Source organism: Clinocottus analis, unplaced genomic scaffold (genome assembly GCF_023055335.1).
Source record: "Clinocottus analis isolate CAN_PGR_092001 unplaced genomic scaffold, fCliAna1.0.p SCAF_13, whole genome shotgun sequence".
Lineage (NCBI taxonomy): Eukaryota > Metazoa > Chordata > Actinopteri > Perciformes > Cottidae > Clinocottus > Clinocottus analis.
This window is the reverse complement of record NW_027175854.1, coordinates 1,624,363-1,650,599: the sequence shown is the minus strand read 5'-3', so window position 1 is coordinate 1,650,599 and position 26,237 is coordinate 1,624,363. Positions and strand designations below refer to the sequence as shown.

Here is a 26,237-nt window from a genome sequence, read left to right as displayed (position 1 = left end):
ATGATGTAGTGCATTTGTCAAAGACTTGCAACGGCACACTTTCTCAGTAAAAGCACAGTACAAGGGATGATTATGAAATGTTTTGTATTGTGTTATGAACACAATGTTTCCATTTACTTTCTCCTGTGGCAACATAATCACACAAACATGTTTTAATATATTATATTACGCCGTTAGACAGCACACCACAGGATACCAAACCCACGGGTGTTAAAAAACACACACAAGTACAACCGAATGCCGCCAAACGATGTTAAAGGAAACTGTAACAGTCATGTTCTCTGCTTTAACTAAGTGTTATTCATGTTGTGATCACGTCAACAACATCACCCTGGTGTGCTCTCCTGCTGACTTCCCCATTGCACAAAATCCTATTTGATGGCTTAATATCTTAAGTGAAGTCTTCTATGCAACTGTATCCATTGAGGACATCCAAATAAGTGTTCCAGTGAACAGCATGTCAGTAATGTAGCTCGCTGTATGTCGGTGTACCACAAATTACTTTTAAACTTAACACGCCTGAATCACCACATGTATCAGTCAGACGGCTACAATCATAGCGGATCACTGGCACCACTCATCTGACCTCGACCACATACTAGCCCCTGTCAGTCAGTGTTAGTTCTCCGAATTCAACCCCATGTGTTTTATCCTGAGCACCACCAGCACCACCCACAGAGCAGCCTGCGGGGTCCGAGATGTAATCTCCTCCGCTTTCCCTTCCCATAGCCGTCCCCCGTTGGGCCCCGGCCGTGTGTTTTTGAAGCCAAAGGTAAACCATGCTCTCGAGTGGTTTCTCCACCACTGATTGTGATCAGAGGTCCGTTAGTGGATTTCTTTCGCACCTGGATTCATTTGGCCGGTGCATTGTTTTCGTATCGGAGCCCAAGCAGCTTCAGATGAGGAGACGTAGGCGTGCAAGATGGACGGGTGAATGGAACGCCATATGTGCCCATGTGAGTGCATGATGCTGTGTGTCTCCATTAGAGCAAGGAGATTGTAATGTGCTGAGATGGGTTGAGCAATTGATTTAGTTGGCATGGTCTAAGACTGCTACTGTTTTAGTCTGTGAGGTATAAATGAGTGCACTCAGACATACACACACACACACAAACGTTGACATGAGAGGATCTGTTGTGCCTGTAGTAGACTGCCAAAAGCATACATTCACTGTGATATCTTCCATTTCAAAATAGAAAAAAAACAAACATTTGGGACTAAAAACAGCAAATACTGTACGGTTGTAGTTTTGTCTTGAGAGTCGGTTTGAAGCACATCACAGATGGGCTCAAGACAGACCCTCTCAAGGAAGCTTACACTGTACGTACTGTATGTTACATAACAGCCGAGGCACCAGGGGTTTGTGTAGATGAGTGCTACTTCATGCGATTCAATGGGATATAGAGAAAACCTCTTTTCTCTGACACATTGCCCATCATGATCCAATACAACGAGAGACATTAAAAGGGTTAGACACCCTGGTGTAAGCATCACGGCTGACATATTATGTTTCATGGTAATTTACATTGTTTGACGGCATCCCACTAACCCTTATGGTGATGAATTAAGAATCAGCCTCTCTTTATGCGACCCGTCGTCTGTTTAATGTTGTCTCGCATGCATCGCGATCAGACCCCTTCTCTTCGCAGGCCTCAGCTGCTCTGAGGCCTGCGTCACGTGACCATAACAGACGGCCTATGTCAGATGTCATTAGCGATCAGATCTGTTTCCGTTAGACAGCCGACGGTGTTAAGATGCACAGACTGCGAGAGCAGAGACAGACAGGGAAAGCACCGAGCACACAGAATAAAGAAGAAGAAAAGCGTGTTCAAATACTCACACATGCAGACGTTTTCATGCCAACAATCAAGGGCCTGTCTCACACAGCGAGATCACCAAGATAGCTGAATAAAACCTGAAACGGCTCTTCTTCTTCTTTTTTTTAAACTAGACAAATATCGAGATTTTCGGTCTTTTACTCAGAGATGTTATCCAGGTAACTGCTGTGTGTCCACAGACATAAAAACACACACAGTCTTAACCCAGCTGATGACACAGATTCATAGCAGATTCATATTTGCATCTTCTTGATAAATGCCTTTAAGGCACGCCTCTGGAAATATAGCTCAAGGAAAAGACAAATGTGTGCCTGAAAATATTTCTGGCAGCAATGAAAAATAACTTTGGACGGAGTTAACTTCTTCTTTTTTTTTAACTTTAAATAAAATGTTTTCAGAATTTGCATGATGAGTAATGCATGTAAACACACTGTGCTCACTGTGCTCAAACATTTTGTCAAGCACCAAGCGGTCTACTTAAGTGGATGTTGACCACTTGGATTATCCTGCCTTTGGCTCCACTCATTTCTTGGCTGTGTCGCTGCTGCCGCCTCCAAGATCCCTCCACATTGAAGTGAACATTTCCATTTCGTTGATATCTTAAGGACTGCATATGAGTACCCTAACAGGCTTTTTAAAACAGATTCAGCATCCAGACAGTTTAACATTTGGATTCCAAGCAGCAGATACAGACAGGACTACAGGTAATGCATGTTCATGTCAAGCCAGACATCTATTTCAAAGTATAATGCATGAACCTTCCATCACGTATTAAAAGCCCTACAGTGCATTGGAAGTGCCAGATGTCCTGATGTACAGCAATCTGCATTCCAATAAACACCAAATCTATTTGATTTTCAGTGTAATATATCCAATGTGCAATGGTTTGCAGACCCAACACTAATACAAATCTCAAACAAATATCTCAAAAACATCTCTGCAATTAAGGAACGGAAATGTGTCCTGCTGTTAAGGTGCCAAGTTATTTCAGAATCATCATACATATTGCGAGCCTGCACGGAGCAGACTGAAGAAAATGATTAAATATTCATTAGTGTTAATAGATGCTCAATGTTTTTCAGAAGTCTCAAATGGTGAAGCTCTCAAACATTAGAAAATATGTCTTTTGAGCAATGTTTTTAAGAGTAAAATTAGATTCTCTCTCTCTCTCCCTCTCCCTCTCTCTCTCTCACACACACACACACACACACACACACACACACACACACACACACACAACACAATAGATAATGTGTGACCACTCAAGCCCGGTGCTACATCCACCACATTAGCTGGACGAGGTGTCTATATTGGAACATATAAATGCATACGTGCACATCACAATTACTCCAGGAAATATTTGCCCAAATTGTGGATGAAAATGTGTGTGTGAAAGACTGAATAGAGATACATATGCTCAAATTATAACATTAGGACTTAGAAAATATCATAAAAGTGTGCCATGAACTAAGGACAAACAAGCCAAGGTTTTAAACAAATCCAAGCACAAGTGAAGACATAGCCAACATTCTCTGAAAGGAACATTTTAAAAAGGGTCACCTAAATCTTCAAAACATACGGCGTTTACCCGCTCAGTGGTGTTGCACCATGGAAAAGGTTTCGGTTTTCTGTTGAGGAATCTGGCAGCGAGACTTCTGCCGCCACCAGAGGAGCATGGAGTTGAATGGAGTGTGTGCTGCTCAAAGCACTGAAAAGGTCCTTCAAGTTCAAAAGCATAACAACGCCACAGTTCCTCTGGATAACTCACAGACCTCAATGTCAATGGTTTTCATTAGAAACGCTACTCCACTAAAAAATTGAAAACAACTTTTCTTTTATTGGAATGCTTTGAGGACGGCGAACAGAATGTAAGATGAATATCTTCAAGTAAACCTTCATAACAACATACCAGGGGAATCAAACCTTATGCGTAGTTATCACAACCACGTACCGTTCCACACTCACTCAAAGCACCCTCTGTTTCGACAAAGGAACCAATATACATTTCATAAAATGAGTTGCGTGGCCTTGTGCAATCTGACGTTCATCTTTGGTAAGCACAATTCAGTTCTCATTTTGGGGTTTTTGTCCGTTTCTCCTGATAATCTCGTTGTGGCATAATTGTAAAGTGGCACATGACGTGTTCATTCAGAAGTGCTGACTTTGAGCGATTTCTGTTTCCCATTTCTCTCCCGTGAAGGAGGTCTCTGGTGCTGAAACTGCATCTACTAGATTGGCATACAGAAGACCTGTGTTTAAACGCTTTGAGACAGGACGGCTTAGCAGAGCAGAAATGAAATGTGCAGGCTGAAAAAACGTGTCTTATGTTGCGAGTGCAGATTAAAAGAGCTAAATGGACGTTCCAACATGCCATGGTGGATTCTTCTCATGAGTTTAGTCGGTTTTAGTTGAGTAATTTAGTCATATTTGCTCCCTTTTTTCATTTGCACTGATCCAATCTGTGATCCGGTCCTTGGCTCGAATCCAATCCCAACCGTGAGTTTTAAGATCCGTTGCACCCCTATGAATTACATAAACCCATTTTAGGGATCAAATGCTCCTCAAGGAGGCATTTACATCACGTTTACAGACACACACACACACACACACACACACACATACACAGACACATTTTTTGAGGTCTTGTTGGATGTCATGAATCATTTTTTTTTTTTAAATGTGGATAGCTAAGGAACAAAGTATTCGGCTTTAAGAAAAGGAAAAAAAATAAAAGTATAAAACATGCCCCATGTCACAATTTGGATGAGGTCACCATTCCAGTCCACTAAATTATGCAGCAGCCCTTGGGCTATGCAGTGAGTGAAAGAAAAGCTGTTATATACACAAAACCTGCAATTTTAAAAATGTAGATGTCGGAGCTTGCCAGACTCTAAAAGTTATTTGTAACCAAACGCAGCCTCACATGGAAAAACATCCAGAAACTGCATATGAATATAAGTAGAAGAGGCACTAATGAAACACAATTAAGATAGTGAGGTAGAAAGAATAGCTAATAAATAGCACTTAAATTAATATTCTAAGGTTAAAAACAGGACCAGAAGTCATCCATCATGTTCAAACTAGAATAGAACTATTCTGCAATCAGATCCTCATGTTCTGCTCTTTGCATTATAGACACTCAGGTGTCTCCATAGTGGGCATTAAACTGAGACCTCAGACATTTATAAATCATCATCATTTTGAGTCATCACTGATAAGTGAATCACCGCACAACTGTTCTCTGCTGCATCTGTAATAAGTCACATAATGCATTGCAGGACATTTCTTTTTTGTTCTATTATGGGAATAAAAGCACATTTGATGGATGTGACTCTTGACTTTGGCTGTTCCACTTTGCAGCTGCATTAAACCACCAGACTGATCATGTGATCCACATTTTACAGTTGAATCTTTTCATGAAACGAATGAACACGGAGGTTAAAGGCATTGCAGCCAAACATTAAGAAACACAACACATCAAACTCAAGATACCTTTTCCACCGTTTAGAAATAATGTTCTCCTGCAAATCAGTGCCACGCGAGCTGACAGCCATAGAGAGACGACATGGGTGTCTTTCAAAAGAGGTTGCACCATCGGGCTGATTCCTCCAAACCCAGATTCAGTTTTAAGTGTCATGTTCCTCAAGGTGCAGGTAGTGTAGTCATGACAACATGAACTCACTTGGTAGGAGTCCTGCAACATGTGTGGTGTGCCGGGAGTGAGAGTATGAAAACACGTCTGTTTAGTAATATGGAGATAAACACTGTGAGGCAGATAAAGAGTAATTACCGGCACACCACGCTAAGCAAACAAGGGCCGCGAGGGTATCGCTTCAATATCACAAATGCTATTAATAACAGTTGGAACTGCACATTTATTTTATGTCAATTTCAGTATATGATGCAGATTGTAATCTACTGTAAGTTGAATCGCAATCAATGCCTTGCTAACCTGTTACACGCCAGCAGAGCTTCATCCTTCATTGCAGCCGCCTACAAATGTTTCTTTATTTTTTTGTGGATTTTATTGTGAATTACACAAACGTTAAATTTGATTTGCGATCATAACGGAGGAAGTATATTCAATATCCAGGCACAGTCTTGCAAATTGAAATTGCCATTTGCCTACTTAAATAAAACAGGAAGTGGGTTCTCCGGGGGGTCTAAATCATTAAGCGGACAGCAACACATGGCCTGCCAGCTAAAGTGATCGTTCGTTTTTAAATGACAGCCAAAGTAAACAAATCAAAGACGTGGACATAAACAAAAGTGATTTAAATAAGAGAATGGCAATGCTTTATGTATCAACCTGTCAACCCTGAAAAAGTCCAAAGAAAATGAATGAAAGCCTCTGTGGCATGTTCAGTCCTGCCACATCGTGGACGAGTTTTATTTCCGTAATCGTCTTATGACGGAAAATCTTTTGCGAAATCAGCAAATGTAGAATTTCCCAATTGATACAGTTCTATTGACCACGCATCTATGATATGATCATGTTCACATGCCTGTTTGACCTAAAGGGGTTAACTGTTTGCAAGCCAAACTACGTGCCAAGAAATGTCAGGATTGTGACGTGCTGAGGCACCTTTGCCTCTACAACTGGGTAATATGTGGACATTTACCGGCGGTTTCTAATGGGCGACTCTCCCACAGTGACAGCTTATTACAGCCCATCCAATACTCATGGGAAGAGTCCATAAAAACACACAACACATCATTAGGAATCTGTCTGACCTTAGCAAGGATACGGCCTCGAGACTAATCGAATGGCTTCTGCCAGTCAGTGCCATATGTGCAACATCACCATGAAGCAGCCAATTTGGATGCTGCAATGGCATACTCTGTAATTAAAATTAGTTATCTGTGAGTGCCTAGGTGCACACTGTATGAAGATTAAATACCTTGAAATATGGTTCAAGATTCAGGTAACTGAATTTACTGCAAAGATTTGAGGAGAAGATTAATTCCACATCCATATTGTCTCTCAGACTGTCTGGCTTTCATATCAATTCACCATTAATGTGAATGTGTGTGAGTCTCATTATGGGCTCAGTGAAACCGAAAATGAGTGAAATGCAAACTCCCCGCTTCCCTGTTTAGCAGTGGATCCAAAATGATGAATCAATACAGTAAAATGTGTTTTGATCTGTGTATATGAGACGTTGACTGTCTTGAGCCACGTAACCTTTAACAGGCTGAATCAACAGGTTGTAAACTAAGCTCGCTGTGCAAACCTATTGACAGAAAGCATTAACTAGTCAAAAGGAAGGGCCTTTTTGTTCATGGAGACGCCACACAAGACAGCACTCAAGTTGCAGTTTCCATTGGGAGAGAAAAACATTGGCTGAAACTCAATTAGGTTAAGGAGAAGATAGCCAGCCTGCAAGAAGCTAGCGTCCATTAGGAGACTGTAATAATGACACATAAATGCAATTAATATGACTGATGAGTGGCAACATCCTGACAATCATTTGCCTACTTCATCATAATAGTCAGTCTGGAAAATCCCATTAGATCAGAGGATGTAATAGTGAAAGTGCTCAGGAACTAATCCATCATTGGGTTGTCGGGGTGTGTGTTAATGTTGAATCATCTGCTTTAACAGGATCCAACAAGGCAAACATGGAGATACAAATACCCAAATAATGAGAACATAACATGTAGCATAAATAACATCAAGTTTTTATTATTTAGTGGGAAAAATACTGCAAATGTTTTAGTACCAATTCCTGTCACCTTAACGTCAGATTGATCGAACTTCGTCATGCCAGTGACCTAATGTTTCTATTTAAAATGGAGCGTAATACTAAATCAAACTATGACTTTTATCTCACATTCATCATGTATATCCATCAAGTTTTGGGCACAATTGTTGGTCTTTGACATTCAATATATATGAATCACAACAGAGATGCTGGCTGACAGATGTTCAGTATGGATCTTATTACTGATTTCTAGCTTGGCCTGTAAATCGACTTTACATGAGCTGTAATTCTTCCAATACCTCATGTTACGAGTCTAAATTCCATTATTCGGTGTTTAACTTACATTCCAACTTTAAAGGATTGCATTTTGTAGATATATACAATAGGTTTGTTTGTATTCCTTTTTTAAATAGCCTTGTTTTATTCATCAATCGTTGTCAGAAGAAGTGGATGGAGCCGGTGACAGTGACTCATCAGCAGTACGGAGATGTGCTCCGGGTGGACAGGCACACTACCCACATGGGTCTGCATTATGTCAAGGCTCATATTCTTCACTGTCCCAACAGCAAAGACACCTGCCCTCTCCAACTTCTACATTTATCTTTCATCGAAGAAAAAAAAGAAGTCACAACCCCGACAGTAGAAAACTAAAGCGTGTAATCACACATTGTGCACAGAGGTAGGCGGTGGTGTCGAGCGCTTGATACGCTGAATGTAGTGGGTCTATTGTCAGTTTATTCATGTGCTTTATTTAACATTAGAGCAATAGGGTTCAAATTGAGGATCAGCAAAGAGTCTCTGTAATAATTAACATCCCTGATAAGGTTGATAAGGTTGCATATTCACTAAAATAAGCACCATTGTACCACTGATTTCCAAATGTTGGATAGATTTGAGACGTGTAGTTCTACAATGTGTATCACAAAGTTGACCGTCATAATTGTGTCTTCACTTCACATGGATAATGCAGAGTATTCGCTCTGATTCTGACAGCCATAGTAACAAGCCTAACTAAGTGCTGATTGCTGGAGAGTGCCATTTTGAATGGACCCATTAATTCTGTTTGTTGAGCTGTCTCATTACAGAGTTAATAGTGCATTTGTCCTGATTGCGGTCATGTTACGGAACAGTGATCACCCTGTTGGGCTAATGGGTGGAAGGCACACCGCACACACAGCAAAATATGATCATCCGTCTGGTTTCCTTCTTCCAAAATGTCCTATGCACATTATAACTAATGATGATCAAGAGTACAACAAAGTTTTAAGTTTGAGTACAGTATTTTAATATATATATATATATATATATATATATATATATATATATATATACACACACACACACATATAAGTGGGGTTTTATAAGATTCTTATCCATAGTAGGTGTAGAGTGCAGAGTACATGATGTTCCTGGTTTAGATGCACAGCGGTGGAAAAGGGGGAAGCAGCAACGGTGTGTTTGCCACCTTAAAGAAAGGCCCATCTGGACACATCAATTTTAGTTGACGTGCCCGCCCTGTAGAAAGTATTTGCTGGTCTAACTTGCCGTGAAAGAGCTGTACAGGTCGGGGTTTGGGAAACTGAAGCCATTATCTGTGATTGTGCAAAAGCCACCTGACCTTAGTGAAAAAAACACAGGAGTTCACATTCAGCCACGTCACAACATAACACTGTCTAATAACAATGCAGTTAGGTTAGGTGGATCTTTCTGTTATGCTACCCCCCATCCACAGCTGTGTATTGCTTTGAACCGTGTGGTAACTCCCATCTGACTCTCCAAACTGGGGACGTGCTTACCCATCACATACTATAGGTTATACACTGATTACGGATAAGTACCTGGCACAACCCCACTTCAAAACATCCAAACTATCCCTTTAACCAGTCTGAAGACACATCACCCGTCAGTGACCTCAGGAGAGCATGCTATGCCGTGTTAGACTTCCAAGGGTAATTGCTGTTAGATCAGAGCTAATCCAGAGCCAGACAAAATACCTGAAAAAAATGCTGTGTGCTGTGCCTCTGAAAAAGAGAGGAGGAGGATACAACCATGACATACCAATGAGCTTCTTGTGGATGAGCATACAATATGTGAGGCCAAGTGCCGATTTCCCCTCGGGCTTAGCTTAAGTGCACAGGTGCTGAAGACGCCACTATTCAGTTGCAACGATGCTGTATGAAAGAAACGACGGGGAGGGTGTATTCTAATGGGATAAATTAATTAATAAAACATACTGAACTTCAATTAAAAAAACAGCACCAATCCCTTACTATGTAAAATAATTGCTGTCCCGATACATAGATAGCTGAGATTGTTCTGCAGTGTATGATATAAAACATGGGTATGTGTCTGATATGAAAGTGCCTTAAAAGGTGAATTTAAGAAATGATGTCAAATCGAGAAAAATAAACTAAAAATGACCTTAGTGGTCTGAGAGTTTACACACTCTCATTTATTACAATTTGCGTACAGTTTTTCTGCGACATTATTGCTAATCTCTGATGTGCCGCCTCATGTTTTTAGACAAGTTTACATTTGTATCATGTTCCCAACATAAATGTTTACGACATAGAGTTTGAATGTATCCTAATGTAGGATGTAACTCTGTTATGAAGCCGTGCTAAACCGTCATTTCTAATACTGAGACATTTACAATTGAAAGTACATTTCAAGGAGACGTTATTATTGGCATTGTATAATACATCCGATTATTATTCATTGTGCGTACTATGGCTATAGGCTATGGTTATATACCCTAAAATGGTGGCTTGCTCCCTCTGGGTTAGAAGGTGTCTGGTTCATAAGTGAGGGTAAAATGAGTTCCCTTCTTATGGTAGCTGGGCTTAGCGATTGGGTGAAGAGCTCAGATATCTGAAGGGGAGCTCAGAGTAAAGCTCTTCTCCTTCAAAAGGGGGCAGTTGAGGTGGTTTGGGCATCTGATCAGGAGACCTCCCGGGTGCTCCTCTTTTTCTGAGCACACCGCTCTGGTGGTAAGAGGCCCTCGGGTAGAGCCAGGACACGCTGGCAAGATTATATACATCTCATGGCTCTCAAAGAATAAGTTCCTTTGTAAATCCTGTACAATACAGCCATTATCTAACACACCACCAATGGCTCATCGCAACTTAATCTACTCTTCCCGAGGTGATGTGAATCAGAAATGCGGCATTCCCCTTTGTTTTGTCTGAAATGAACCAACCCATGTTATCAAGACCGACAACTGGAAAAGCGAAGCGTTAGAACATGTGTCCCTGTGCAGATAAAGCTAACTCCAGCAGGAACTTGGACAGATGTGCACGGTGGAGCGGGAAAAAAAAAAGAGAAATTGTGGGAGGAAACCCATCAGTCGAGGGGAGATTAATGGTGCACATGCTTTATCTGCAAGGAAATCTCAGATTGTACAGCTTGGAGGGAATGCAAATAGGTACAAACAAACCAGCATAGATAAAAGGTTTAAAATCTTTTGTAGGAACCACGGGGTATGATGATAGTGAGCTGTGCAGAGCTGGCACGTTTCCAAGGTGCAGAGCATATTCTGCTGGGAATCAAATTTTATGGGTCTTAAACATCATTGTGACCAGCTTACAATGAACAATGCCTCTCCTCTTCCTCTTTGAAACACACACACTGCTTGTCATGTTGGCAAAATAAGACCCTTATGTGATTTCAATAATTCCATTAACTAGGTTATTGGAGACTATTTAACTACATCCACACGGTAATGATGAACTAATAGACATGTGATAATGGTACTGTAAAACACGAGCCACACTCCTGCATCTTCTGATGAACATAAGTAGAAGATATGTTTTGTTGAGAGGAGAGAGACACAGAGACAGATTATTATTGATTAATTATTATCTAACTACAGCAAAAATCTAAGTGTTTTTATTATCTTTTATTTCCCAAAATAACCCAAAATACAAAAAACAGTAGTCATAGTAGTAGCAGTCACCACACTGTAAAAACCCACTGTGAAATTGACAATTATTAACTGGCAGCCATTGACAAGTAACTTACTGTAAAAAACAAAACAAAAAACACAGTATATAACAGTATAATATTAGTTACTGTTGATTTCTACAGTACTTTTTTGGGTGCAATGATCTGTTTTTACATTAGATTGTTAGTTACTGTGATTTTCCCACAGCAATACTGTGTTTTTATTTTTTTGTTTTACTTTGACTACTGTAATATTTGAATGAATACAAAGTATTTTACTGGGAAATAGTTCACAGTAGGTTACTGCTCAGAAACAGTACATTTCACAGGCGTTTTTCACAGTGACAAGTATATCTTGCCAAAAAAATGTATAATAACATATATTGTTGAGAGGAGAGAGAGAGAGAGAGAGAGAGAGAGAGAGAGAGAGAGAGAGAGAGAGAGAGAGAGAGAGAGAGAGAGAGAGAGAGAGAGAGAGAGAGAGCGCAACTGGAGCCCAACGAGAGTGAAACTGGGCTTTCATCCTGCCTGTGATCTGGAAATCTAACCTGTCAACCAGTTGGAGGACGTTTACAAGCCGCCTGGTCTGTTTGAAGCCAGAAAGAGGCTGCAAGTGAATTCTAGAGAGGTTCTGGGTGAAACATACATTTTACTGGCAGTTTGATGTCGAGTCTCACTTCCATCCTTCTCCTCACTGGTCTCATTATGGCAGAGGGGTGTGGTTGTGTTTTTTTTTATAGATTGCCAACGAATGGACTGTCTCAATGAATAAATATAATTTGAAAGAATACAATTCCCTTTAGCGAAAAAGGACACTTTGTTCCATTAAAATCACCAAAAGAATCATTTGTAAGTGGAAAACATAAAACACTGCTTAAAAAGGGGGGAGAGTGTCGACAAATGATGCTACGAGAATGGAGTAAAACACTTAGCTATTTTTGGCAATGCACTGTTTTCTATTGCACATTATTCCTTTTAATCCTTTTAAGGATTTAATTGATCTTTGTTGCCATGTTTGTTATTGGTAAGAAGTGGATGCCAAAGGGAAAAGGAAAAGGGACTTTTGAAAAGAAATGTATTGCACTGAGACTGACTAAACCTTTGATTTGAAGTAATTATATATGTAATGGCACAAATAGCATAAAAAGGGAGCAGTATACATAAACGTCCAACAGAAAATGACTTAGCAGCTTTATTTGGGACTCTGTGGTGTAAGCAGCACCTCCATACGTCAAAAGCTGATTTCCTTGTGTGTCAGACAGAGCCGGCGCGCAGCAATCTGCCACCGACTGGCTGAGTATCAGCAGGTATATGCAGCATTCCCATTACAACTCTCACAAGATAAGTCAGAACACGCTCGCAGTGCAAAGGGAATTCCAGCTGCACTTAAGCATCCCGATAACTCTCGCATGAGGATGAAGCAACACTGAAGCTTCCAAATAGGAATCTGAAATGTGAGCACGTAGCGCCTCGAGAAGCAAACAACGTTCATTCACGCAATTACTCCGTCTGCTCTCGGCTCGTGTTTTATTGGTTTTAGACAGCGAGGGGGGCGGGGCTCCATTGTGTTCATTCACGTCATCGTGTGTGTCAACGTCCTCACACTGGTTCAAAACCTACTCAGCAGAGCGCTTTGAGGGGGCTTCCTCTTATAACTGTGTACATGCTGTGTGAACTTTCTATGCACACACACAAAAGGAATTAAACCACTTTAACGTTTCAGCATCCATTATGATCAATAGCAAAGTTTTGCTCATCAACTTGAATGATAAAATCTATATTAATTTGCTCATAATATTCAATAAACTTTCAATTTTTTATTTGTTTTTCCAACATCACCAGCTGACAATTTGAGTCAATCAAATACGAATCAAGTGAATTAAATCATACCATGAAACGCTTCAACAATATATATATATATATATATATATATATATATAACATCAATGTCGATGTGGCCGAGTTTAATAGTGAAATGTCAGGAGAAATAACTCATCAGAGTCGGAAGAGAAACAGTGGAGAAATAAAAGTTTTCAGATCGCTAGACTCAAGAATGGAACAATCCAATCAAATCACAGAGCAGAATGATAGAAATGGAGTTTATTCATCCGTTTGAAGCACTGCTCCCATTTCGCGCCGGTTCATGTTAATTCAAATACTGTTAGAATCCATTTGTTAATGGATTTAGAACTTTGAAGAAAACCTTGGTTTCATCTTTGTTGGATTCAGTGCCGTGCCGTTACCCAGTCAACCTTTCAAGGAAACCTGACCTTCTGTTTCCAATTTTTACAAGCTGCGACAGCGTGTGGCAGGTATTGACATCATGGCAGGATGTTTCCCTGGAGACACCTCCGGTAACGGGAACTACCACAGAGGCAGTTTGGAGGACTTTGCCCGGTGCTTTTATGTCTGTGTGTGTCTCTCGGTCTGTCTGTCTGTCTGTGTGTTTGTGTGTCTGTCTGTCTGTTTGTGTGTCTGTCTGTTTGTCTCTCTGTCTGTCTGTGACAAACTTTGCCGGCGTGATAACGTGCAAGATGTAGACTAGAAACATAAAAGGTGCGTAGTTGAGATCAGAATGTAGGTTGAGTTCAAAGGTCGGGATGTGGTGCAAGAAATTGCGCGACAGGAAGTGGACTGGCCTATGTTGGCATTGTGATCAAATCAAAACTTAGTTTGAAAGGTTACGCATGCTTCTCTTGTAATATACTTACGTCGTTTGATGCAATTGCTGTATTGCCCAAAGATGATGATCTGCAAAGTGTGATTGAACTTCATGAACTGCTTCTACGACTTGGTATTAAAGATATTCTGGGAAAGTTGATGGATTTTTCCAGAGCTGCAGATGTCTGGCTCGCATTGTAAAACTTATTTTCCTCTGAGAGCAAATACATTACATAGCCTTTGTCACATGGGGCATTCCATTATGTGGCGGGGGACACAAGTGAGGAGCCAAAGGAGCAACTAAATGGAATTGCTTTTATAAATCAGTGTCACATTATGCATTCGGTGCACAGAGGAGGAAGGCCCTTTACAGTACACAAGCACAAAGTTTATGAATCTTTTGGGTATCCGTTTGCAACATGCTCTTTTGTTGGATACACAAATCCGGGCTGTTCCTAGTCCAGCTTTACACATAAAGATAAGTTGGTTTGGCCGTATAGGGGTACACCGCCATAAAACAATGCAGGAGACATTGCAAAAGACAAAGGGTCACGATCAAGCTGAAAATGCTGGTAAAAGGAGCTGGAGTCACTACGCATGGTTTTCTGCACATGTGTTGTACAACTAGTAGGGGTGGGAATCACCAGAGGTCCCACGGTACAATATCACGATAAATTGAGTATTGCAATATATTAAATTTTGTTCAACCGCAAATTGCCCCCAAAGGAAAACTTTGTCAACAAAATTGTCACCAAAACATTTAGAATTGATTAAATGAAAGGTCGATACTCGGCTTCCGTGTATCGATACAATATCGCCACGCAAAATATCGCGATACTATGCTGTATCGATGTTTTCCCCCATCCCTAACAACCAGTATGCTCAGGTTCAATTTATTAATATCAAATCCACCCATAACATTTCACGGCACTTCGACAAAAAAACAGATACGCAGGCAATATTTGTTTGATACATAAGTAAAACAAAACCCACACCGCATGTTTACTGCATGTACGAGAACGCGTAAACACAGGATCTACTCATTTCTTTACGTATCCTGCTAAGATGAACCACCCTAAAAGACTAAATCTTAGAGGATTCATTCTAAACAGACAATGTGTGATAAATAAAACGACAATTATTGAATTCTGCCATCCCCTCATTTGCCAAAACATTATCTTTGATCTTTTTTTCAATTATTAAATATGGGGGAAAATGCATTCACAATTGTGCATGTTGTAGCTTTGCATAAATCAGGGGGGAAATCTTGTGCATTCATTAGGGATATTTACATAAACTTCTGTATTAATTCTGTCAAATAAACAAAAAGACATGCCCTCTCAGCATCGTTAATGATCAAATGTTATCTTGCCATCAAAGCTGTCCAATTCCATCACGAGGCAAGACAAAAGCATGATGAAATGCAGAGGCAGCAACCGTATGCATCCATCCTCCCCATCACTTCGCCCTGTCGCCAAGTGTGAGCCAAATGAGCTTGATTCATCACTCTGCCAGTCAAGTGAGTTTATCATTGTGTGAGATAATACGACCTCATTATCTGTTTGTTTGTTTTTGGAAAAAAAAACTACTTGAAAAAGAGATGCATATATGTATCTCTACTGTATGAGTTGCGTGGCCATCTCTGGCAGCACGCCGCCTTATACATTGACATATTTATATTTATAAAGCTATCTTGGGTCTGCCCCCCCCCCCCCCTCCTATTTATGTAACTACATCTTTAAATCCCAGAGCAATTACTGCTTATGTTCCAATGAGTTTTATTTATTACATATGCCCAAAGTTCACACTGAATTCGGTAAGCACTATTTTAAGTTCGCTGCACCTGCTGCTTACAATGCACTGCAAAAAACTGTAAAGTTTAAGGAGCTCATCAACGTTGAAACTTTGAAGACTCGTGAGAGAGAAATTGGAGCGGCTTCATACCACATGTGTTCTTGTTTTGTTGTGAATCGCTTTAGTCCTGTTGCCTTATCTTTGAATGTATTTTACCTGTTATGTGACGTCTGTGTGTCTTGTGACTGTTGAAACGTTTCTATGCTGCTGTCTCGGCCAGGCTCCCCTTGGAAAAGAGCTCATTGTATCTCAACGGGACCGACCTGGTTAAATAAAGGTTAAATAAAAAATAGAATAAAAAAATGAAAGGGACTGATACGATATCAGACTTTATCGTGGATCGTGATTTAAAAAAAACTCCACGCTAAGTTGATCGTGGAAAATGTCCATTATGTTAATAATTGTAAATATCGTGGTGAGTGACTTGGGGAGGCTGTGTAGCTCGCTGTCATGGCAGAGAAGTGAAAAATACAGGAATTATCATGCAGACAGACACAATCGCACAACAAAAGGCTGGGATCTTGTGGTTTATGATCAATTTATTCATCATTGTTTGATTGTTGTTGTTTTTTCCACTAAAAAGAAGTTTAAGTGATTGAAACTGTCATAATGTTCCGTGCCTGCAGGGGCCGGACCAAAACTGTAGATGCACAAAGTCCAAAATCTGTATTAATACAAAGTATTTATGCACGCCTTCCATCAGACTTTTAAGGCGTGTGGATCAGTCTTTATGAATCTTATAGAACTGTGTGCAAGCCTGATTTACATATCCAGAGTTAATAATAATAATAAATTGCTGTCAACTGTTCGGATATGAATACTTGTCTCCTGTCTTTAATTCCACGAATGAGAATAAAGAAAAAACACTGCAAGTCAACAAATAAAAAGGAAAACCTGAATCAAATGAATGTAAAAACACGATGAATGCTTCCATATAGAGGCCAACAACGAGTATGAAAATGCTAACGTTATTGCCTGCACCCGTCACCAGATCTCAACCCAATTTACTACCTATTGGATTTTTTTTTGGACCAATGTGTTCAACAGCACTCTCCACCGCCATCATCGTCAACACACTAAAAAAAAAGGTGATATCTTCTGGGAGCATGGTGTTTATTGCTCTAGTTTCATAGCCTGAGGATGTTCTGGTGGCTCATTATGGCCCAACACCTTGCTGAGACACTTGTTCCCTTTCCTTCCTCACACATCCTCTGTCTCCTTGGCCAACGCTGTCAAACAATGTTGCAGCTGTCTCTTGTATGCACAACTCCAACACAACACTGTTACTTTGTTTCACACCCAGACTCATCAATCCTTCACACATGCAAGTGGTTAGCAGTGGTATCTCCATCACCTTCAGTCCTAAAAAAGCATCTCATCATTTTGTGTGTGTGTGTGTGTGTGTGTGTGTGCCAATAAATTATTGGCAGCAGCTGCATGTACTGTAAAATGACCAAATAGGCTTTTTTTATTTCCACATCTCCCATGTGTACTCATGGTTTAAAGGTATACAAAGATAGATTGTCAATGCACATTTTTACAATAAAATACAAATAGACCCTGGCTGAATATCTACAGTAGAGGAACTTTACAAAAAAAAAAAATGTCATAAGAAATAACATATCTGGAAATCACGCGCTGCATGCAGACGAGCTCACGTATGACAATTCTGAATCGCAGCCGGTGCGAGCGGACGAGCCGGCACACTGTGCAATGATCAAAGATAAATGCACAGCTTCCTTTCTGTCGAAGAAACCTGCCATTTTGCTGTATAAGCCAAAACCAAGCGACGCGAGACTGAAAACACCGGGGTAGGGCATTACAAGTACAGAGTGTGGTTAGCAACAGAATTCCCACTACAAATGAGACCGTAGTAGAGCATTCATCTTAAAAAAGACAGCCTCCTATAGGTTTATTACAGCAGGTCAAATGATGACAAATGGACCATTTGATGGCCCTCCGCGCTCCGCCATGGATCCCATTCTCTCTTGTCTCTTTACACCCTCTGTATATCAGTCGGATGCGCTTTGTTTGTAGTATTCCCAACGAGGTTTCCATTCAAAACAGCGGAAAAAATTAAGTGCCACGCTCAAAATGTTCAAGTCTTCTCCAAAAACTCCCCTCCATGTCAGCTCCACACTGCGTAATAACTCCCATCTCGCTTGTTGACCTTTACCACCCTCTTCAGTGCTCGTCCTGCACTGCTGAGCTCCACCCCTGACACCGGATTTGAGACGTGTGCCGTGTGTGTACATGTTCTGTGCCACAGGAAGCAGAGTGGTCCAGTAAAAGCACTCTTTCTTTTACTTCTTTTTCTTCACTGTTGCTTTCAATCTCCCCTCCCAGAGCTGTAACTCCTGCTTAGAGAGGTACGGCGAGGAGATGAAGGGAGTAGGGAAAAAGGCTGATTGAAAAGCCAGCGCTCAATAAGATGCGCGGGGGGGAAGACGAAGATGTGGTGGAAAATTAAAAGGTGTAAAGATTTCGTCCAATTCGATGGATGGAGATGATAAAGGGCTTTGCTCGTTTGCTCCTGAGTTAAGTGCCTGAAGGTTTTTCAAAAAGGTGAACTCCTAATGAGGTGTTTACCAAGTCAGCCATGTTGCTAAACATATTGATCTCCACCCAGTCCCACATCACTTCAGATGAGCAGAGAGAAGGATCTGGTGTGACAAAGTGTAGAAGCGTCCCTCCCCTACAATGCCTACGTTTGGTGCTACGAAGTCAAACAACTGCAACACAAACATGTATTATTCAAAGTAAAATGTTGGTGGAAAGGTAGCGTATGACGACACTGGGAGGAAAGCTCCGATGCCGAAAAAACCCTCAGATGAGGTTTGAAATCAACATTAAAATACACACACACGCAAAAAATATCTAATATCAGCAAATCCAATATAATTTTGTTTCATTCAAAGTAAGGATCGGTATGGATGTGGGTGGTTATTGAATGCATTAATTCATCGCTTTTGTTGTTTTCTTCACATAAAAAGACATATAAAAGTAAACCAGAAACGGGGGAGGGGCCCCTGTACGTTTCCTCTTCGGTGCCCTTTCTCTTCATCCATTCTTCATGACACGTGAGGTAATAAATCAAAGCCGAGCAGGCGGCGGGCCACAGCGGGAAGGGGACTGGCTGTCCTTTTCCCACCTTCCTGAACCTCCGACGGTCCTTTCTGCAAAAAACAATCGCACATCTGACAGAATCGAAGAAACGGAGCCGAGGCTGTGCTGGTTGTGGTTCGGTTGGCATTCACAGGGTATACGCCGCAGCATGTTGACATATCTCTGGTGTTATTACCGGAAAATAAGAAGTGAATTTTGAATGTAATGCAAAGGAACACTTTGTTTGCACCTTTACACAGCAGGTTCATTATGTGAGACACTAATTTGTCATTTTCAGTGAGAAAATGTACATTTTTCAGTAACTCAAGGCTCAAAATGTTGAACCGTTGACTTGCTTACCTTCGTTTCAATAAGTCTGCCATTATTGGAGGCAGCATTTTGTTCTGTTGTTCGAGATGTTATTTATTTATTTATTTTTAACCACAGGCACTGATGTTAACAGCTTCCTGAAAGCTTCAGAAAAACAGACATGAGGAACAGAATAGAGTTGGTGGGTGGTTGCCTCAATCCAATGCAGTCTACACACTGTACAGCACTATATAACGTGCAACATAAAAAGAACAAAAGGGATAAATGACAATGCCCATGCCTACGCTCATATACTATTCATATGTGTCTCCCTGTGTATTGGATGAGGTTTATGTTTTGTAGCACCCTGAAGCACCAAAACCTACTGTGTTAACAGGATGAAATATAAAAAGGAAGAATATCAAAGCAGCAAATGAAATTCCGATCATAAAAATGCACTTTCTGTGTATTTAAATTCGCTCATTTTGTGCTCCTGAATAAACAACACGGTGTATTGTCGTGATGTCGGGACACAAGAGTTCACGAGCAGAACCGCTAATTCACCCCATCAAGAGGAAAGCTGTCAGGACGACCTGACGCCTTCAGGTGCTGAATACTGAACACATGCAAAACACAGGTGACGCCAAAATGTCAACTTCTGCCCAGGACTCCCGTGTCAGGATCTTAGCACAATTAGAATAATATGAAGGTGTTTCGCATCACTCAGCAGGTGTTTTACAGCTTGCAATGAAAAAGAAAAAAAACTGTCTTTTGGTTTCCTGATAGACAACTCATCAAATCAAGTATTTTAAAAGAAACCCGTGTGCTACTAACCTAAAGGTTTTGCTTTTTTTCTGCCATGAATGTTAGTTTTATGATGAAAACATCTGGATTCATTGAGCGTACGAGTGTAATAGAGCTCTTGTGCAGTTTTACAATGTGGTCAACGGCATACGTGAACATGCTTGCCTTAAACGTATTAGCCCTTGACTTCCTCCTCCATCTCCTCCTCCTCCTCGCTCCACAGCATACAGTCATGCACTGGAAGGGCGAAGCAGCAAATGTGCTAGCTGGCTGACTGGGAGGACAGAGAGGCCTTTTTCACCAGTCAACGGCTGTCCTTAATGAGAATAGAAAGTGATTTACTAGCTTAATGCTCCAGCCCTCTGCCCGCCTGCCTGCCAGCCTTCCTACTCGCCTTTGCTTCGCGCAGCCAGTTTACTCGGCACTCCTCGTACAGAGAATGAAACCGAGACCAGGAAAAGAGGGAGGGGGGAAAAAAAAACAACACGATAACAAGCCAGAGTCCAAAAACCTCAGTAATGAGACATGGATTTTCTCAGCACCCACACCAATGACCTCCGCCAGGTCTTGCATCTTTGGATTTGCCATAAAACAGGTTGTCTATCATACTGAGGGAACACAGTTGCCCTGAACTGATTGGGAACTGGAAAACATCGAGGCGTTTGCAATCATGGACCACGCAGTGTGGCTTATTGCCCTTAACAAACATTACAGTGTGCTTTAAACTCCTGCACTTCTACCAACACATGGAGTGGTGCGTACGAGAACATCCATCTTTCTCACGTGACATAAGTGAGAAAAAAATATGGAGAAAGCAACGCAAGCAAGTACCTTCATGCACAGTCTGCTCCTTTTTTAGTTTGCGTAAGGCAGAAATACTTTCTATTATGTCCTCCATGATTATCACATTAGTGACGCTGCTCCCAAGACCATTTCTAAAGTCAAAGGCTTTCACAGAGAACTCACAGATGACCTGTGCAAAGTCCAGGGTTTTGTTTCGATCCAGTCAGTTCTCCGTGACTATAAGCCCTGCACAAAACAGGGATGTGTAGGTTCCCTTTAAACCTCCCATGGCTGAGGTGCAAACTCTGGTTAACACCGCCCAGCAATGCATGTGTTCTAAGAATGATGTGCTCAAGTGAGAATAAAATACCAATTTCATGCATATTTGCAGCACCAAATTGCATTCCTTGATTGGGGCACCACACTTAGGGCACGCGTGAAATCCAAAGTCATAATCACGTTTGGACCGCAAAATAGGAAAGCCAAAGAGAAAGAGAGGCAGAGGAAGGAAAGAAAGAGTGCCTTTTAAACACAAGCGGCACTTAGTTTGCATCCCCATTCAGAAACACTAGTAGTTTAGGCAACAACAGGGGAAAGAGGGGACCATACATTTATGTTTTTAAAAAAAACAAACAGGATTATTGGTTGCACATCATGCCGCCTATAGACATCAATATATAGTTACCACTGAGACCAAACAACGCAATGGAAACAGGACAGGTGTGTGTGTGTGTGTGTGTGTGTGTGTGTGTGTGTGTGTGTGTGTGTGTGTGTGTGTGTGTGTGTGTGTGTGTGTACATGCTTTTGGGAATGGAGCTCAGGGTGAACACAGGCCACCAGTGTGCAAAGCGTGCAGCTCGGTGGACCCGTTATCGAGGGAGACACAGCAGCACAGCAGTTCTTACCCAGAGTGAAGTAGGGGAGAGCTGTGTTGTCAAGATCATCCATTACGGAAATTCGCCCAGGTAGATCTGTTCTAACGAATAACAGGAGTCGGGATTCCCCCCCTCCTGCTGCTCCTCCTCCTCCTCCACCACCACCAGTTCCTCCTCCAGTTCCTCCTCCGCCAACAGCACCTGCTCCAGCAGCTCCAGCAGCAGCTCCAGCAGCTCCAGCAGCTCCTCCACCGGCCACGTTCCCCGAGGCTGCGCCGGTGAAGCTGAACTCGTTCTCCCGGAGCACCGGCAGCGTCGAGACGGTGACGGCTTTCACCTCACACGGCGCCTCCGCGGCGCTCGCTTTGTCCCGGTCCTCGTCGGGCGCCGTCGCCCCTCGGTTGGCTCGGACCGTCAGGGTCCACGCCAGCAGGGAGAGCCCCGCGAGAAGGAGGCGGAGGTGCGGCAGTACGACCCTCGCCATCCCCGCTTCCCTGCGTGCGTGTGTGCGTGTGTGTGTGAGAGAGAGTGTGTGTGGTTCTCTCTCAGCTTTGAGTGGGGCTCATAAGCTGTCCGTTCACTTATAGTTACAGTCGCTGCGAAAAGGAGTCGCGTCCGTCCAGGAGGCGGCAGCACAGGTGGAGTGAGAATGACAACTCTCGGCTCCTCGCGCGCACGCATCCATTCGTGTTCACACACACCGCGGGACAACAAATCAATTAAACGCGGAGAAGCACGTGTCCTTTTTTTTTTTGTTTTTTTTGGGAAGTGCATGCTGTGTATGCAGGCAGCTGGGCTCGCGCGGCTTCATTTATTTGTAAAAGAAAGAAATGCTCGTGATCTCAAAAGTATATTGTAATAGTACGTTTATTTTAAAAAAAAAATGAAAGGAAGACTTCAGATTTCTTTAATCACATTTGAGTGAAATCAGCGATTCTGGAGGAACTTGGATAGTCATAAAAACATACTTTAGGTAAATAAAATAAGCATGTGTGTTTATGAGGTTACTGTAGCAACGTTATTAACGTATGCTTCAATTTTTCCAAACATATCTCTTGACCTTCAACACACATTCTTGACCTTGGACGCAGCCATTGACTGGACAATATGAACTCAAAGTCCATTAAGCACTGCGGCAGTTCTGGAGCTTTTGACTTGGTCTCGATCAGCAAATGATGATGCTGAGCTTCTCTTTTTGTTTGTTTAGTTTTTACATCCAAAGTGACTCACAATGAGTGCATCGATGATTCCAAACTCAGAACCACCAGAATCAAGATTTCTTTCTTCAACAAAGCCAAACTCCATTTGTGCTTTAGTGCCGTTCAGGTGAAAAAGATGTGTTTTTAGTTTGTGGCAGAAGATGCAGAGACTTTTTAAGCACTTCTCATCCATATCGTCTCCAAAGTTCATTCTTGAATTGGCAAAACGCAGTTGACAAAACAATCTGACCCCAAGTAAATATTTGATATCTGAAAAGCAGATCAAATGTGTTTTTGTCATTTTTGTTTGAAGCAGTTTAAGTCAATACCAAAGAACAGCCTAAGGCACTGACTACATTTCAACAATAAAACACAAGGAAGGATGTTTACCTCACCACACTGTCTTTAAATATTGATTCACAATACACAGTATGCTACAAACAGTCGCCCTATGCCTTCATTTTATAACTGAGGCATCTTGTCCTCAACTTACCGTTCCATAAAAGACTCAGCAGCAAGTGCTCAGCAAAGGATTTTCACTCATCCATACACCTTCTGCCATCCCATCTCATCTTTTACAACAAATCTTATCCAGCTGGTGCAAATATAGACGTTGCATTCTAGTCGACTACTTCAACTAACTGCACCGTTCCACCTGAAAGATTCAAAGATCCCAGTAAAGAGTAAAGTATATTGAACCCACCGTGAAATATATCTCTATATATCCCCACGCTTAACTGCACCAGAAATGAAATTGAGGAACTGTCATCGCAAAATCACAAGTGGTTAGTAAGTGAAAATGTACAACTGATTGTACTGACATCTTCATCTATTGTTAGAAATGAGCAACATATTCTTTTTTATATAATTACAGGCTTAATGCACAAGTTTGTATTCAATTAATGTTTAAAAAGTTCAACGTACAATATTTCAAGAGGCAAAGCCTCAGCGTTCCCTTGATCTGAGACCAGAAAGTCAAAATGAAGATGATCACTTGAATGTCATCGCTTCATACCAGCCTCTGGAAATGTTTGTCACTTTGAAACTTGGATTGTAAATCGAATGGCTGGTGAGGAAGCTGTTAGCTTGAGATGAGGCAAGAGATCAAGGTCCAACATACAGAGCAGTTTAAATTTATGTTCACGTCTATCTAGATTTCTTTATACATTTGTGTGTTCATGTGTGCGTGTAAATATTTTTAATATTCAATGATGAGCATACTTTTTCTGATTCAATAGAAATGGTTGGCAATAGCAAACGTGTATCATGAAAGTAAATAAATAGAAATGAGAAGCATGTCAACAAATTCAAACTGAGTCTTGTCTTCGTTAAAAAAAAACTAAAAAGTTCTCTGGCTCACCTAAACGTCAGAATATATTTGAATATTTGCGTAATTCTTTGCGAGAGAGTCAATGAGAGAAACATTTAAAGTCACGCTGTGTTCTAACACCATCAAATATGTCAATTAAACTCGTCAAAGAAAAATATTGTTTCTTTATCAAGTTAAAAAAAATGTCAGCTTTCTAACATCTTGCTGAAGCTGTCTTACCACACAAACGACTTGTGTATTCCCCCCAACATATCCTTTGTGTGTTGTATGTGGGACACACACACACACACACACACACACACACACACACACACACACACACACAAACATATAAATGTATGCATACTGAAACCTTTGGGAGTACATATTATTTATCATGCTGCTGACTTTAAATATCTTACAATTAATATGGAAAAAGGCCACAGCACCAACCGTTCTCTTTGTCTCTCTCCATGGTGCTGAAATATTTAAACACACTAGTGGTGAAGTATTCACTCACAGGCTCCGTGTCGGTACCCACACTTGTGATCTGGAGCACTTAGGTGCACATGCCAACTGTTAAGTAGGCAAATGCATGTTCCTTTTTTTAAGAGATGAAGGGAGCATACCTTTCCTGGAATCATGAGTGCAGCTCATTGTTAACACACAATGACTTGAACTCATGCAGATTACAAGTATACCGTTGATACTGATGCTCATGCATCTGTGTGGTTGACTGAAGGTGCCTGCTCTCTCCGAACAACTTCAGACACTTCAGTCCGAGTCACAAGGAGTAGGAAGGACTGTATATTTACTGACACTTCAAGGGAAATTAGCTGATGAGAAATGGGTGTTTGGGTAAGGCTCATTCACTCTCCTCAGCCCGAGTGAAAAGGGCAGCGTCCAAAACATCCACCAACCCGACACTCGTGTTACGCACCTTGAATGCCGTCAAGTTTCTTGACATGTTTTTTGGTGCGAATACAATTAGTACAATACAAAAATGTCAGGGCCATGACAATTGTAACTTTCAGTGATTTTAACCCTTGTATGCTGTGCCGTTTTCATTTTTCATCAAAGCAATAATAATATGATTCTTTTTTTTTTTCAAACTCAGACTTATTGGCCTCGGCTCATTTTCTGGGAAGAACATGGATCAGACAAAATGTTCATCGACCGCACACCGTAAGTGTTGTGTTGAATTAAAAACCCCAAAATATAGCGGGTCCAACAGACCCACAACACCTGCTGAGTAACAAAAAAAGGAACAAAAAAGGCAATGATGAATGATGAATCCTCGATGATGAATTAAGTGAGTTCCAATGTGTCTTTTGAATCCACAACACAATAGCAATCAGCAAAAAATAATATTAACAATCACACAGGTCTGCACTTAACTGCTTAACTTGCACATACTGGACTGCAGGTGAGGGGCATTGAAACAGTCTCTCTCTCCGTGGTTTTCAGATATTCAAACCTCAGATGTTTTCCCTGCTTGTCAAAGAGTTTATTTAAGGGACAATATGCAGTGGCTTTTATGTGTTTGGTTTAGTCATACCGAGACACATCCAAAAAATAACTGCGCAACAGTGAACATTGCCCTCTTTTGGGCAGCGCATCCCATAATATTTGGCCGTCAAAAGCCGCCACAGAATACCAGTTGACAGCTGACCAAGCAATGTAACTGTCATAAGTCCCTGATCTCGCTCACCGTGCTCGAGAGGAGAGGACGTGCTACCTCTGTTCCGGTGTCTTTCCATATTTTCCTCCTTGCATCTCCTCGTGAATTCTTAAGTGGAAGTAACGAAGACACAAGGACAAGATGAAAGTAGGAAAGTAGGGTAAGCTAAGAT

At 41.3% G+C, this 26,237-nt stretch overlaps 1 protein-coding gene across 1 annotated transcript in view; it reads right to left on the bottom strand.

The window, feature by feature from the left end:
* The window catches only part of LOC137783442 (astrotactin-2-like), a 218,803-nt gene extending 196,304 nt beyond the window's left edge, over positions 1-22,499 (bottom strand). The window contains exon 1 of the mRNA XM_068573373.1: positions 21,907-22,499. Coding sequence (XP_068429474.1) covers positions 21,907-22,360 — 454 coding nt within the window. The 5' untranslated portion in view covers positions 22,361-22,499. The remainder of the gene's footprint in view (positions 1-21,906) is intronic.
* Between the last annotated feature and the right edge of the window lie 3,738 nt (positions 22,500-26,237).